The 15,608-nt window shown below is 41.8% G+C and overlaps 1 protein-coding gene across 3 annotated transcripts in view; it reads left to right on the top strand.

Moving 5' to 3' along the window:
- Positions 1 to 15,608, top strand: part of NFATC1 (nuclear factor of activated T cells 1) — a 110,182-nt gene that overhangs the window by 71,244 nt on the left and 23,330 nt on the right. For 2 of the 3 annotated variants that reach the window (XM_033080408.2, XM_033080418.2), the window contains exon 9: positions 6,638 to 7,324. In XM_033080408.2, the coding sequence (XP_032936299.1) occupies positions 6,638 to 7,324 (687 nt within the window). The remainder of the gene's footprint in view (positions 1 to 6,637; positions 7,325 to 15,608) is intronic. The other variant, XM_033080426.2, reaches the window with a different exon arrangement.

Genomic DNA, 15,608 nt, shown 5'->3' with positions numbered 1-15,608 from the left:
AAATGGGCATATCACTTGATTTTCCTATTCAACACTCTAGGATTTAACAGAGTGTAATGGTGGAAAATTTTGCCTTTAAAGAATTTTTATCTCTTTATTTTGAAAGAAAGCTGATGCATAATCTTCTGAACTAGCACAACCCAAAATTCCCTCCACCCACCTTCTACTTCTCCCCACCTGGTTTAGCAGGGCATGCAACAAGCTACCCTATATAATCTTCTGTCTCATAAATAAGTGTAGAATAACCTAATAGTTTAACAGCTGTTGAAAAGCATTTAGCAAATGAGTTAGCAGGAAAGCACTTCCCAATCAGATAATGTCACTGTCCGAGATTATGTGGTGAGGTGTATGCACAAGGTTTCCATCTCGCCAGAGGTATTCTTGTATAAAATTTTACATATTCATCTGAACCTGTAAAAATCTATACACAAAACCCAAAAAAGGCAGGCAGGCAGGCGTGTTTTAGAGTTAGACCTCCTGATGAGCAATGCCAGTAGTAGTGTACTAGCAAGAGAGGGTGAGTTCAGATACTTGTACAGATAGCAAGAGGCTTCTTTGTGTCTGAGTCACCATGTGCTGGATTTAGTAACTAATAGCAAAGGCTTGGTAGCAACTTGACCTTTAAAAATATTTTGGTTTAATAGGTGCCTAGGGAAAGCACCAAGTTCACAGGCAGCATCTGCACAGGTCCCTGTAGTTGACTGTCTCACAAGATCCCTGGGACTGAGTGCTCATCCCTTGTCACTGAGATTGCCACTGCTGCACATGTGTTGGCAGGGCATTTCAGGAAGTTTTGCTCAGCCACTGCTGCTGGGGTGTTACTGAAGCAGGGATTATGTTTTGTGAGGGCAGCCAGCCCCTTGCCTCTCCCCAACACCGGCTGCTCCACAGTCAGAGCAAGGGGTGAGGCCTCAAATATGCTGGATCCAGCCAGTGCTGCAGCAGCAGCCAGGATTTTGTCTTTGCACAAATCCAGAGTAGCTAAACTGTACATGGAGATGTGTCCAAATTAGTCTCTGGTTGACCAGCAGCAAAGCAGTGGCAGGAGCTGGGGTGGCCTTTGCAGTGTCTTCTGAAGGTGTGTGCCAGTATCAAAACTGACTGACAAGGAAGGATTTCAAAGGCACAAACAGCCTTTCGGAGCTCCACTCAGTAATGGAGATGTAGACACCTAACTCCTCAGTTCTCTTTCAAAGTTTCATCCCAAATTCTTACCAATTGCCAGACGTTTAGTCCAGAAGTTGAAGAAATGTGTGTGCACATGATGAAAAAAGTAGTGTTTTGATTTTCATACTCTTAACTAAAATTTGTGTGCAGGTGCCAGGGAACTACATCATAGTCTGCACCATGAAAGGAAGCTATTTTGTTGGATAGATTCAATCAAATTTAAGGGTAAAATAAATATATTTTAATATATTTTAGTGCCATAAATGTCTACACTGATAATACTACATGGAAATGGGAATTTGATAGTTAAATGTTAATCAGGATAAACATCTGTTTAATTGATAGAATTTTATTTTTTCAGTTCACATCTTTTAATACCCACCCCCCCACCAAAAAAAAAAAAAAAAAAAAAAAGAGAAAGTTTAAAAGCCCATCTGGATTGCTGAAGTGCAAAAGCAAACACACACTTGTTAGAATTGTCAAAAAATATATATAGTTTATATCTGAGCACTTTCTGTCTCCCTTTACTGAATGTGCATGATTTATTATTTTTCTTCTAGGTTTGATATATTAACTTTTTACCTGCTAGAAAGGCCTTTCATTTAAATGTGGGCTTGCAGAACTGGTTGAAATATTTCTCCCAGATTCAGACACACACAGAAGGACCATTGTCTTCCTCCAGTGCCTTGGTATGATGTCATAACCCTGATCTCTCTGAGTAAGAAGCTTTGATTTATTGCTAGGGCTGCTGCCAATGCATGGTTCTCAGAACTTCATATTAAATTAGATGACATAATGACATGAGTTCAGAGTCTAAGAAGGCATCACCAAACCATTGAAAACCAATTAGAAATTAATTTGCTTATCAGACTAATTTAGAACAGTGACCTCTGTCATATTTTAATATTCAAAATCGAGGACTGTTTGAAACAGTCTGTCAGCTGACCTAATGCATTGTGAAGCAACAGGCATTTAAAATTTCACTCTACCAAACTTGCATTCTTTTTTACCTTTTTAGGGCAAGGGCCAGATCCTTCAGCACTCTTAAATGAATAATGTTGCTGCTAAATCTGAGCATGCATAGAAAGACTATCATCTTTTGTGTTTACAATTTCACAAATTCTGGCTTCATTGCTGCAGTTCATTATAGATGAATCTCAGCATATGGCAAATTCAGTCACAGTTTTTCATTTTTTGTTCTAGCCAGCTGAAAGTCTGCAAGACTGGGTGCTACCTCAGCCCCATGGGGCATTTCTGAGACAGAATGGTTGTTGCTATTTGGTATGGCTCTGCTGGATTTAAGAAGTGACTGTTTCTGCTGAAAGTGCTCACAGGCTCTGAACAGTTGTAGGGCTTTGTAGTTAATTGCCAGCCCAGGCCTGCTGTGTGATTGACTAGGAGTGTCTCTTTTAGCTGGCAGGGTTTTACCAAGTCATTCAAGATTTCAAATATTTGAGCCAGAAGTTAGGCTAATACTGTTCTCTGTTAAATATTAATCCTGAGAAAATTAGCAGTACTGTCTGTATTACATTGCATGTCCCTGTGTGAAATACTCACTTGTGGGAGTCAGTGATGATGGAAATGGATGTGTGTTATGGCAGCTAGCTCACCATGCTTCCACAGGGATGTACAACAGGGCTCAAAACCCCTTCTCCTATCTTGGGTTTGTAAAGACTTGCTCAAAACCCCTTCTCCTATCTTGGGTTTGTAAAGACTTGCACTTCTTCAAGCATGAGTCAGTGGGTAACACAGTCAGTGGTAACACAAGTACTCAGCTGGCCAGTGAACAGTCCTGTCCTCTGTGTTGTCTTGTGCAGAGGGTTCTCCTGTGAACTGCCCAGGGTTCTCCTGTACAGGGCCCTGATTTGGACTTGATCCTTGAGGGTCTCTTCCAAGTCAGGGTATTCTATGATTTTCCTGTCTAGGAGAAAATGGTGAAGGTGGATACTAAGGTTTGTATTCCATTCTAAGTCAGGTGCTGAGGACCCCAGCTGAGCATCTCAGTCCCCCAGAAATCAGTGAGACAGTGGGTGAGGGTGTGTTAGTTCCCTGTAGCCTCCTTACAATGTTTGAGACACTGTGATGGCAGGTGTGTAACCAGTGAGCACAGCTACAGGCTGTTTGCATTGGTTTGGGGAAGTGTGCCTTGAAGTACCCATAGCCCTTACTTGAGGCCCTCTAAAGTCTTTCGAAAAGTGGAAGAAAACAGTTGGCCTTTCAAAGAAAGAATATGAGGTGATTTATGCCAACTTTTGACACAATCAGAGTATTTTTAGAATGACCAGATCAGACCTCCAGATAGGTTGAGTTTGCAAATACAAACATTGGCAAAGATTTTTGGCCTTTGTTACTCTGTTTATTGAAGATATATAGACTGAGAAGAAGCAGGTAATGGGACAGAGTAGCATAAATAAACCATTAACTAATGTAATGTAGCAATTTGTGATATTGTGTCCTCCACAAGTCAAGTACTTTGCAGTTATTTGTATATAATACTAAAGTTGACATCTGGCTGGAAGGGAAATGTTAATGTCTTAGGTTTCTTCTGACACACTCAGTTTTACAGGTCTGATTCTACATAATCTAGTTCATTAGTAATAGTTTCTTCATGGAAAAAAAAATCCTATAGACCTTCCTTCTCCAAATTGGTGCCTCATGACAACATTTGCAGTTTTTAAAAGGTGGTGGAGTGGCTCTCATGCCAGTCTGTATGATGCTCACACTCACTCTGCACAGGGTTAATGTGGCTCTGCAGCTGGCAAAACACAGAAAAGTCAGAAACAAATCCCTTCACCATTTCATACTTTTTTTGTCTTCCGGTGTGATGTTTATTCTAGTGATGAGATTAGCATACAAACAAAATATAGGATACTGAACAAGGGCTGACTTTTTTACTGTGTTGAAAAAACTCTTCAAAAAAGATAACAATTTGTTCGGTTGAACAAATTCAGGCAGCTCTAAGCATAAGTGCAGGTAGTATTTGTCCATTTAAAGATAATTTGTTTCCCATTACATGAAATAACTGATGCCCATAAGTATTAGCTCAAAGCAAAACAACCCTGCTAGCCCTGAGCAGTCTCTGTTTTCCCTCTAAATTTGTAGGTACCAGGAGTGTCTTTGGTTGCTGTCACCATTTCCAAGTGAGTTTTTGGACTAACAGGAGTGGAATAGAGTCCCTCCCATCCATCATTCCTTCACCTGGTGCAGAGCAGGACTTACTGGTGGTCCTCCATTGGCTGCAGTATGTGTATTTCAGTGTAGCAACACACAAAAAGAGATTCACAATATTCATGATCACTAATCAGACCCCATGGCATTGCTTTTGTAAAGAAAATACTCAGACTGAAGCGACAAAAAAGTGTTTGGTGCACTAGGTAGCAAAGTTGTGCTGCAAAAGAGCTACAATGAAAAGCCAGCCTGAGATCAGGAACCTGCCTCCTGTAAAGTCTCCAGCCTGCTTGCCACCAGGGCTATAACCCTTCCCTAGGTTATAACAAGTCAGACAACTCCAGGGTTTATTGGAGTTGTATTGCCAGTGGTTGAGCTTGGAATTATTTAGCACAGGTGTTTCTATAACAGTGATATATTGGGAAAATTCAGTGTTCAACAACCATCATATTTCCAGCTGTGCTGTGGTTAGTGCTAGCGCAGTGAACCTAATATAAAACATGTGAGAATATTTGCTAGCTCAGGAACTTGTTAAAGGTATTTTCTTACAATATCTGAGTTGCTGTGTTTATCTAGGTGTGTTTCTTAGGTCTTGCATTTTCCTAGAGGGTGTGATAGTGGTTTTGTAAAGCTATCACTGAACCTGGAATCTGTTTTTCTGCAACCAAGTGCATTAGTAACCCTCCTGGCCAGTGTGCAGCAAACAAGCTGGTGAAAATAAGATTATGAGAAATCCAATGACAGTCCATCACACCTAACATATTTGTCTTGAGCAGCACCTGTGCATCTGTTACGTATATAGACCTGTTTTTACTAGGGTGCTAGAAATCTTGAAACAAGTGTTGCAAGCATCTACATGTAAAAGAACATAAAAGGAACAAAGTTAACAAGGGGCTCGGGGGCTGTAAAATAAGGGTAGTGAAGTGCATTCACCACCAACAAAATCTGTGAGTGTTAAAAGAGGTTTTATACATACAGATGGACACGTGTTTTAAGGGGCTCAAAAAGACTCATACACAAACACAATAAATGGCTGGACAACGTGTAAGACGTGTAAAACACATGCAAATATAAATATAGTCAGAGACACTCGTGCAACACATGTATCTGAGCTGAGTTGTGAAAAGATGTTTCATTACTAACTTCGTGCCACAATGGTTTGATTATTAGAATATTATGAATATGATGGATATTAATTTTATTAATTATGAATTATGAATATTATGAATTATGAATAATATTATGAATATTATGAAAAATATTCTCTGGTGTCACCAAAAATTTTTTTGGAAAGAAGATAAATGCCCCTATGCATCCATACTCAATCGTTGTATGCATTAGAGTTGTGTCTGTCTAGAAAGAAATACATCTACAGTCTAGCTTGGCTCTATTATTTTTAATTTTCCTGATTGAGGAAGTGGGTCAGTTTTTCCTGTGCACTGCATCTGTTGTAGGCGAAGCTTCAAAGACACCTCTTTATATTTTAAAGACACTTTGATTTGAGAGAGGATCTTTCTTCTCCCATTTGAGAAAGCAGCTCTGCATTTATCATGACTGAGTTGATGCTTACTGACAATCATTTCTGTCCATATTCTGGTAGTTTTTAGAGACATGACAGCTCAATTAGGGCATTATTTGGGACAGTGGATAGAGCAAGCAGAGGTCTAGAACAGGAATCGGTTTGTCTTGGTAGCCAGAGACTGACTAACGTATTTAGGAGCTGGCATTAGCAAAAATCAAATGTAATTAATGTAAAAAACCAAAAAATCAGATCCTACTCTTTCAAAATTATCTTCATAATTGAAAACTTCTTGTATGTAGCACTTTGTCAAGTATCTTTGTAACTTCATTTTCATTCTGAAAAATCAAAAAGCCCCATCTCTACCTTATTATGCTCCAGTTTACTGCGTGTACAGACATTTATCAAATGGGCCATCGGTAGCTGTAGAAATGCAGTAGTCCATCCAAGTTAAAATTCTTGCCTTGATTACTACAAATCCATGGAGCCCTTGGGTCCAAAGCTTCCACTGAAGCACAGCTATTTGCAAATAGATTTTTATAGCACATTAGTGCTGGAGGAGAGTCCAAAGAAAATAGTCCTTTTCAATATTAGAACCAGCTGTGACTTTCTTGTGCTGATGACTCATTCATTTTTTTTTATAGGGTGGGAGAACTAGGCAAAAGACACACAGAGTCTTATTCACGACGTTGTTTGTTTTGCAAAGGGTATCCTAGCCACAAGCCAACTTGATCATACCAATACGCAACTCATGTTTATTTAAAACCTTTTTTCTTTTAACAGTTCCAATTATAAAAACAGAACCCACAGATGACTATGAGCCTGCTCAAACCTGTGGACCAATGAACCAAGGCTTAAGCCCTCTCTCTAAACCGTACTACAGTCAGCAGATCATGATGCCCCCTGATCCTGGTTCGTGCCTCGTGGCCGGCTTCGCCTCCTGTCAGCAGAGGAATGCTGTGATGTCACCTTCTCCCAACGCAAGCCCCAAGCTGCACGACCTTTCGTCCTCTCCTTACAAGTGCATCCCCAACCCGGGCCACAGTCACCTCGGACTTCAGCAGCCCGCTGGAGGTGTCCCCACCATACAGGAAGTGCCAAGGTCTATAGTTGTGCACCCAAGCCCCCCCGAGCAATCATCTCACGTCATGCTGCAGCCGCAGGTGAGTCAACATCTGAGCAGTAGCTGTCCCCTTGGTTATCAACAAACACTCTATCCCAACAGTCCCTCTTCTCCAGTTCCATCTGTTACCCAAGAGCCAACCTATTTGCAGTCCTGCAGTCCAACTCACTCATCCATAATGGGTCAACAGCAGCAGCAACTGCCGAAGGTTCACAGAAATGAGTCTCCAACAACCCAACCACTGTCATTGCCAGAGTTGCATGAGGAAAGTAATCATAATTTGGCCCCTATTCCTGTAACGATCAAGCGAGAACCTGAGGAATTGGACCAGATGTACCTGGATGATGGTAAGTCTTCCACAGCACAGGTTTGCCTTCACCATGTTGCTCTATCAGTGAGGTCCCTTAACCCCTCCTTCTTTTGAATCCTGGTGGAAAAAAAAGTTCTGTTAATAGCCTGGTGTAAAGGTGTGGACTTTGCTTGGATTGTCTTTATACAGGACCTTTTCATTTCATTTGCAATAATGAAACCACATTATCTAAGCATTAAATGTTGTCAGTTAGCATAGAGCTCTAGCTGCATGACCAATAGCTATGATGTAATAATCTTAACTGTATGTTCTTGGCTTATGCCCATGCCAGTGACCTGTGGAGCTGCAGTGAAAACATATTTAACATTGTCCTGTTCATAATGCAGTGAAAGGTCTGGTGTGTAAATCTGTTCACTGAAACTAAGTGTTACACTGCTCTACTTCAGTTGGGAAGGTTCAAATTAAAAAGGAAGACATATCTTTCAGCGTCACTTTTCAGTCTGTTTGCATCTGATGTTAAGTCTACCTTTTTTCCTCCGCTTTTATTGTGGCCTTGCCGCTGCTTTTTTTTTTTCCTTTTATTCTTTTTTTTTTTCTCTTTTTCTGGTTTTGTAAGATTCTGTATGTGTATGTATTCTACACGCAGAACTGAAAAGTTGAAATGCTGTGCTAAACATGTAAGACCCTAGCTCCCAAACATTTATTAGTTGAGTGTAATAAAAGGGATAACATGGAATTTGGTTATATGACCTTACTGAACTGCGATTTAGCATTTGCTGCTAAGTATCCCAGTAGTCTTCTGGACTCTTACCTTAATGCAGGATGCAAATTCCCTTCCAATAGCCATGTAACTTTATATAACGTACATGCTAGTTGAAAAAGAAATGCCACTTAAACAGCTGCATTGAAACTAATTGGTGCCAAGGAACATCTGAATGTTATTGTCCTTCAGGGAGAATTTAAGGACAATTCATTACACTTTTTTTTTTTATTAAAAAGGACATTTTGTCATTCTATTTTAAACAGCATGCTACTCACTGAAATAGGATTGCAAATTAATGTTCTGGAGCCTGAGTAGCAGCTCTTTGCTTTTCAACTCTAGGAAAATTATTTTTCTTAACAGAAGTTGTTATTGGTTACATGATAGAGAGGTCCAGGGAACTTTTCCTAATTAGGAGTTTAGGTCACTAGTTTTGCACAACACATCTCTTTGACAAGCTTTTCTTCATACGGTGTGCATTTTTATCACTTACCTATGCTGCAAGAAGCATGATTTCAACAAGCTAAATGAGAAATGTACACAAACCAAAAAAAGCCATGCCAGAATTTTGGGTTTGAGAAAAAACAGAATTTATCTGTGTAAGGAGGAGATTTTAGATAAATCTAAACCTAGTGTTATCTTTTGTAGAAAAGCACAAGAAAGGGGCAGCTTTCCTGCTTTACCTCTCAGAATTCCAGCAACCTCTTCTCTGACAGAACCATGAAAGCTGCCTTTGGCTGGTCCCTACTGGAGAGATGGGAATGTGTCTCAGATGGAGGGTGAATGAAGCACCTCATCCATGTTGGCTTTGGGTTTCTCATGGAGGAACTGAGGAACTTTGTTATCACATGGTCTGAGAGAGAGGTTTTAGTATTTTCAACAATGCTCATTCTCTCTGACAAAGCGTAAATGGTTTAGTCTTTAACCTCCTCTCTGTTCCATCACTCTCCTCTGGATACAGATGCACACCAGTCCTCTAACAGATGATCAGAACTAATTGTAGAAGTCACCATGTACATCTGCACTGATACTTGAAGTTGACTTTGACAATCTCTTCAGCTAGCCAAATCCAGATATACTTCCCTTTGGCATCCAACAGGCTTTAAAAATCAGTCTGTGTCTGACCACAAGAACTATAGACCAAGAAAGATGGAACAGTCCTGATAACAGTATATAATAGGAAGAAACCCAAGCCTTTGCAGTTCAATGAATTACATACCATCAGTTCCCTCTGAGGGGGTCATTCAGAAGTGGCTAAAATGATATTTAGGTTTGTCTCAGAGATCACACTGATGGAGCTCAATCCACATGAGCTACCTTTTCCTATCTGAACCTTATCTCACTGCCTGAAGAAAAGGTCATCCATGCTATGTATATCTGAAGTAGACTACTACCTTCTTTATATTTGTCTCAGTATCTGGACAAGGCGCTAAAGGCAGGAAGTGTTCCTTGCTGGATTTGTGCTGGCCAAGACACCCTGTTCAGATCATGCAGAGCTCTGGCATGCCTCAGACATGCAGCACAGGAGCATGAAGCTGTGAGTCAGGCTGGAAGCCTGTTTACTTATATGCTATATGCATTTCATGAAGGCAGCGTTTTCACCACCACTGCAGACATTGGTTTCACATTACATTTAATCTGATGGAACTGCAGGCTCCTATGGAAAGGGTGGCCTCGATCCACCTTGCTCTGTCACATGTTCTTGCTGCTTCCTTTGAGTCATATCAATTGATTTTGGAGCAGCAGAGCAGACTAATGGAAAATTAGCCTGCCCAAAAAAGGAAAATCCACACAGTTTTCTGTTGGGTCAGCTCATGGAGTGATGTCCAGTAGCTGCATCCAGCCCTCGAGAGTGGGGCAAGAAGCCTGGTGCTGTGGGTATGAGGGGTCCTGCAGGGTCACTCTGGGTGGCAGAAGCCCACCAATAGGCCAGAGCAAGTGTGAGTTGAAGCCACTTCTGATGTGATGTTATCCTCCCTAGCAGCTATCTAATCACTCATCCTGTTTTGGTTAAAAAATCCCCTTCTCATGCTCACCTGTTACTTATGGAAGGGTGATGTCTGGGCTCCGTCACGCAATCTCAGAGGGCAGTTTGGCCCCTCTGGGGACTGGCTGGAAAACACTGGTGATTGCTCCTGGTGTCCCAGGGGGTGCTGCTCACTGAGATCAGCATGGAAAAGGCAAAGCACATATGCAGCACCTTTGGGCCTGGTGCTGTTTCATTCACACCTCTGACCATAACAGTGGAGCAAGGGGCCATGAGTTTTGGCGAGTGGCTCATACCAAATAGATGCAACTCGTTTTTTGTATGTGCCTGACTTTTTTTTTTTTTAAATAGGAACTTTTTTAAGGTATCGCCTCTAAGTGTTCTTCTTGTTGGAGGAGTATCTGTAGAATATCTGTAGAGTAGAGTATAGTATCTGGTGGAATATCTGTAGCACTTGTGAGATGGGTCAGGTGTACTTAACTGCTCTCCTTGCCTGCTTCTCCAAGTATGACTTTTTTCCTCATCCCTGATTAATGAAATATTTTAATGACATTAATTCTCAAAGCATCACTCATTTTAGTAAGTATATCTTCACAGCATCTTGTAGTTATTTAATACCTTCAGTTTTATCTAAAAGTATTTAAAAAGTGTGAGATATTGACATATAGCATACATGAGGGTCTACCAGAAAGAATAAAATATTCAATTGATTTTCCCAGTTTATAACTGATAAAATTTTCGTTGGTTGTTTACCACTTTAGGGAGGTTTGATTCATGTATCTAATATACATAGAGCAGTTTTGGACCAGTACCTGCAGAAATCTTTTGGTTTCAGCTTATGGGTTCAAAGTAATATTAATTCCTTTAGTTCTGGAATATGTCCAAATATAGACCATTTACACTGCAAAGTATAGATGGAAAAAAACAGTCAATGAATTTATATAAATAGAGGTCCTTTATATGACATTTTTCTGCTTTGGTAAAGGCGGGTAGCTGAAGTAATATAAAAGGAGCACACGAAGAGAATTCCATTTTGGCAATTAAGTGCTGGTCTTGGCAATCTTATTTTAAATCAAAATCTACAGTAGCCACCTGGGCTACTCATTAAATGTGCTGTCCATTTCAATATGTGAGTATTTGATTCCACATATAGAACGTATTTAAAACTCACGCCGTAAAGTGATACCTGATATATTATGGCTGTGCTCTTGATACTGAAAGGTATCTGGCTTGGATACCAGCACCCATTTCAAATTATTCTGAGTTCAGCCTCTTAGCAAAGATTATGGCTGACTGCCTTTGCTGCCTTCACAGAACAATTTGATTAAAAGTGGTTGAATTTGTGACATTTATACCTGACTTTGGTCCTCTGCAAGAGTCCATGGTCCTTTGCAGGGGGAGAGGGAGTGTCTCCTGTCCTCTGCACCAGGAGCTCTTGCAGATACCTGCAGGACACTGGGGCACCCTGGTAGGTGATGCTGGGACTGACGGTGTCTCCATGTGCATGTGCCACTCCTACCCTCGGCAGTGAAGGTTCAGTGATGTTTGCCTTTCAGATTGAGCCTGGGAGGAGTGTGGGGTGCTAGGCTGCTGGAGCTCATGGAAAATCGTAAGGCAGGCCGGCTTGAGGGACCTGTTTAGTAGAAGTCCATACTGTAATTTCTTTGGAGAAAATACATGTTATTTAGGTATTGATGTGTCTGCTATAGAGCCCTTTGAGACATGAAGTGGAATTAGTATTGCCCAAAGGGATGGATAGTTTGAGGAAGCTACATGCTGATGAGAATTCTTCCTAGTCCCTTGAACTGGGTGTGAAAACTTACCTAATTTATATATTTGACATCTTTATATTTCGAGTGTGCTTCTCTCTGCAGTTATCTAACTAGAACTTGGGTCAAAAGCTATGCTAGTCTGCTCTTGAACTAATCCTCCTTCTTTTCTGTTGACTAGGGCAGCTCAGACAATTTTTCAGAACTTTAGCTGACTTTCTTAGAGGTAAAAGGAACCTGAAGCCAGAGGCAGGAGAGTGGAAGTTCCCACAGCTTTACAGATGTCCAGGCAGCTGGGAACTGGCCAGGCTCACCACAGGAGATGCTTTAGGTGACTTGAAATCACCTTTCTCATCCCCATTTCCCTTTCCTGGACCTAGCCTGTGTGGAACACAGAACTGAGCTCCAAGTCTTTCATTTCACCGGGATAGATGATGCCAAGAAATATTTTTCAGGTTGTAACTGGCACTCCCACAAGCTATTAGATATTTTACCTGCAGCAGAATGACACTCATTTGTGAAATTATTTCCTGCTATTAGAAACATCAAAGAATGTAGTTTTCATTAGAGATGAAAATGAAGCTATTTTGAAAAAGCAAGAAGGAAATACATTGGTAACAGTAGGGGAAAATGTAGGATTCATATTCCCAGCAGATTTCAAGGTGTATTGTACATTCTGTAATCCCATTTGTTATATTAATTCCCAAAACTTTACAAAAGCAGTTTTTAATTGAAAGCAAAGGAGTATCCTGGAGGATTCTTTAATATAGGTACTTGATTACCCAGTCTTGAGTGCTGAAGGCCTGGCTTCTACTCTCAACTTTTGAGATGCAGTGGCAGCCTTGTTGAAATCAGGAGCACGCTCCCATTGCTGGCCATGAGGCCAGAGTTCCAAATGCTGTTGAAAAAAGTGTTCTCCAGAGTGTCCTGAGTCCTGTGTAGGAGCCAGAACTGAAATAACAGTATCTGAAAGACAGATATCCTGTCTGAAGTTTTGTATATTAATTCAGCCTCCTCCTCTCCACATGAATGCTTTCATAAAGGCCTCTAACCTGATCTTGACTTGATCAGATCTATAAATCTTTGCATGGTAAGATGAAAATGCACAGGCCATAAACAAAGGTATCTCATGTTTGGATATGTGGCTAGCAGAAAGTATCAGAACCACATAATCATCTTTTTTAAAACAAGGAGGCTTTTGTTCTTGTGATTGTCTTTGTGCAGCTGTGAGTTTTATAGCACCATGCCAATGAATGCACTCATTGCGACTTGTATTTTACTCTGAAGAGGTAAATTGGGAGTATTAAGCCCCCAATAAGTATGTAAAAGTGGCAAAACCACAGGTAAAGTGTTACTAGAAGCTGCGCTCCTGCCAGCCATTTCATTTTAAACATGGCTCTTTTAAATATAACTTTTTGCAGTAAAAGCTGTAACTCCTGGATGTAATATGAGCTATTGCTAATGTCGTTCCCATGAATTGCTTACAGTGTTGAACCGTTAGATGTCTGACAAGTCCATATATCTCCTATACAGTATATATGAAAGTTTTCTGCGTCTAAACCATATGTTCCTTTTTTACTCCTCCATATTCTGGAAATGCACGTGGTTTGGTGATATAGTTTATTTGAACAGGAACCATAGCAGACAGAATTATTCTTTCGCTGAAATGTATCCTTTTTCATACATCTCAGCTTCATGATTAAAGCAATTGGCTTTTGAGGCGTTAAGTTTAGTCTGCTTCTGCCACAATTATGCCTTTGAAAACTCCTGAGTTCACCCAGTGATTTCCAGTAGTCCAAATGTCATTAGAACAACATGCAGGTAGTCTGCAAAGTCCAGTAACACTGTCTACACTTTTGGCTTGGGCAAGCTTTTCCCTTCCTCCCTCTTGGCCAAGCCTTGCAGCTCTGGGAGAAAACAAATAGCTTTCCTCATGGAAAGTTTGACTTAACCTGGCGTGGTGCCTGAGCCTAGACCCTCCTCGTCTCTAATGATGATTGAAAGTGTACATGCTACTGTGATAAAACATGCTGAGTCGTTAACATTTGGGGCTTGGGCTGTAGGCGATGAGTAAGGGAGGGCTGAAGTAATGCATTCAGTCAGACCTTCGTTGGACTTGCACGTCTGGGTTGGAGGGGGATCCTGTTACACGAAACCACACACCCACAGGAATGTGTTTTGCTGTTTCTAGCAGGTTTGATGAATGGGGTCTCCCAAGAGGCTTGCCAGAAGGAAGCCCCCAGAAGCACAGATGACCAGACTAGGTGTCTTTCCTGGTTTTCTGCAGCCCCAGGTGTGCAGAGCAGACCCGCCTACCTCTTAACTGTGGTATGCTGTGAAATACAGTAGGGAAATATGGTAGGGGACTTTGCTTTCTTTCAACATCAGCACTTACATTTCCAGGGAGGTCCTAGAGTCTTTCAAGAAAGTGTCCAGTTCCTTTGGAGAAGTCCTTAGTGGCTCCAGCCCCATTCAGTGATGCCAGACGCTGGTGGAGGGAGCAGGAGGCTGACCAAGTGAGACAAAAACTGCAGAAAGCAGTGTTGAAAAAGCAATCTTTGGTTGGTGTGCATCTGCACACGCACCTTCATGTTAACACTTGGAGTTATGAAGTGTTTGTCCAAAGCTGCACTGCTCCCCCTCTTTCCAGCTGAGAGCAGCTTGGAAGAAGTCACTTCTCACTCCCATGCCTGGTTCATTCTTCCATTTTCATTCTTCCATTTCTATATCAATGGCTATTGGTGTTGCCATTTCAAATGGTAAAGGTTTTGTTGGTTATTTTCTGTAAGTTCTGTAAGCCCTGGCAGTCGGCAGAGAAGAACTTGCTGTATCTGAGCCTTGGTAACATTTACATCTGCTTTTAAGCCTGGAGCAGTGCCAAGGAAAATACATGGCTTGCAGAAGCACAAGCTTCGTGAGAAAGCTTTGTTCCGATGCAAATTATTTTAGGAATATGTTGTTTGTTTGAGTCATTTCTGCTGAGCTGAGCAGTATTAGCCGCTCAGGTGTGGCCTCGTGCTTTGGCCTCCGTGCTCCCGTGTCCTGAGCCCCTTCTGTCAAAACATTTGTGGGGAAGTTGTGGTGGCAGGCCCCTCTTCTCAAGGGAGCAGAGTAAGGCACAGGCAGCTCCACAGAGCCAGGCTGGCGGCTCAGCCCAGCAAACACATCCGTGTTGGAGGGAGCAGCCTCCCCAGCTTGACGTACAGCGCTCCTGGAGAGGCACTGGCAAGCTGCTGGATCTCCAGGCTGTGGAGGGCCTGCCTCTGCTCCCACTTAAGTCAATAACACCATTCCCTTTGGGTTCCTTGGGAACAGGACCAAGCGCGTGGCTGGTAGTTAAAGCACACATAATAGCTGCATTCATGGAAGCCTGGTCCCTGATAGACAGGCAGAGAGGGAGTTTTTCCAAGCAGATTTCTGCACGGCACCACTCATTGTTTCATCTGTGTCTGCCGGACAGCCGGGGGCTGGGTCAGGGGCCTGATAGTGGCTTGACCATCACTGCAGAGAGCAGGCTGCTCGATAACCTGGCTCCGGGTCTTTCCTCCTCTCTGAGAAGCTGATGCTGATTGCAACCAAAGGGGGCACAGGCTTCCACAACGGGCTTATCACCAGGCTGGGAGGAAGCTTATGAAAAAAAGCAGACACTAAAAAAGTTCCCTTCCTCCTCTGTCACTGAGGAAGTCTGCGAAGTCTGGGCATTGAAAATACCTGGGAACAATCAGTGAGTAAGAAACACGGTAGGAAAACTGCAGTCTTGTTCCTTGCTGGATGGCCTGTCTGGGTTTGGCAGCAAACCAGGGAG

This window comes from Catharus ustulatus, chromosome 1 (genome assembly GCF_009819885.2).
Source record: "Catharus ustulatus isolate bCatUst1 chromosome 1, bCatUst1.pri.v2, whole genome shotgun sequence".
Lineage (NCBI taxonomy): Eukaryota > Metazoa > Chordata > Aves > Passeriformes > Turdidae > Catharus > Catharus ustulatus.
The sequence above is the reverse complement of the archived record's forward strand: the minus strand, read 5'-3'. Positions and strand labels throughout refer to the sequence as shown.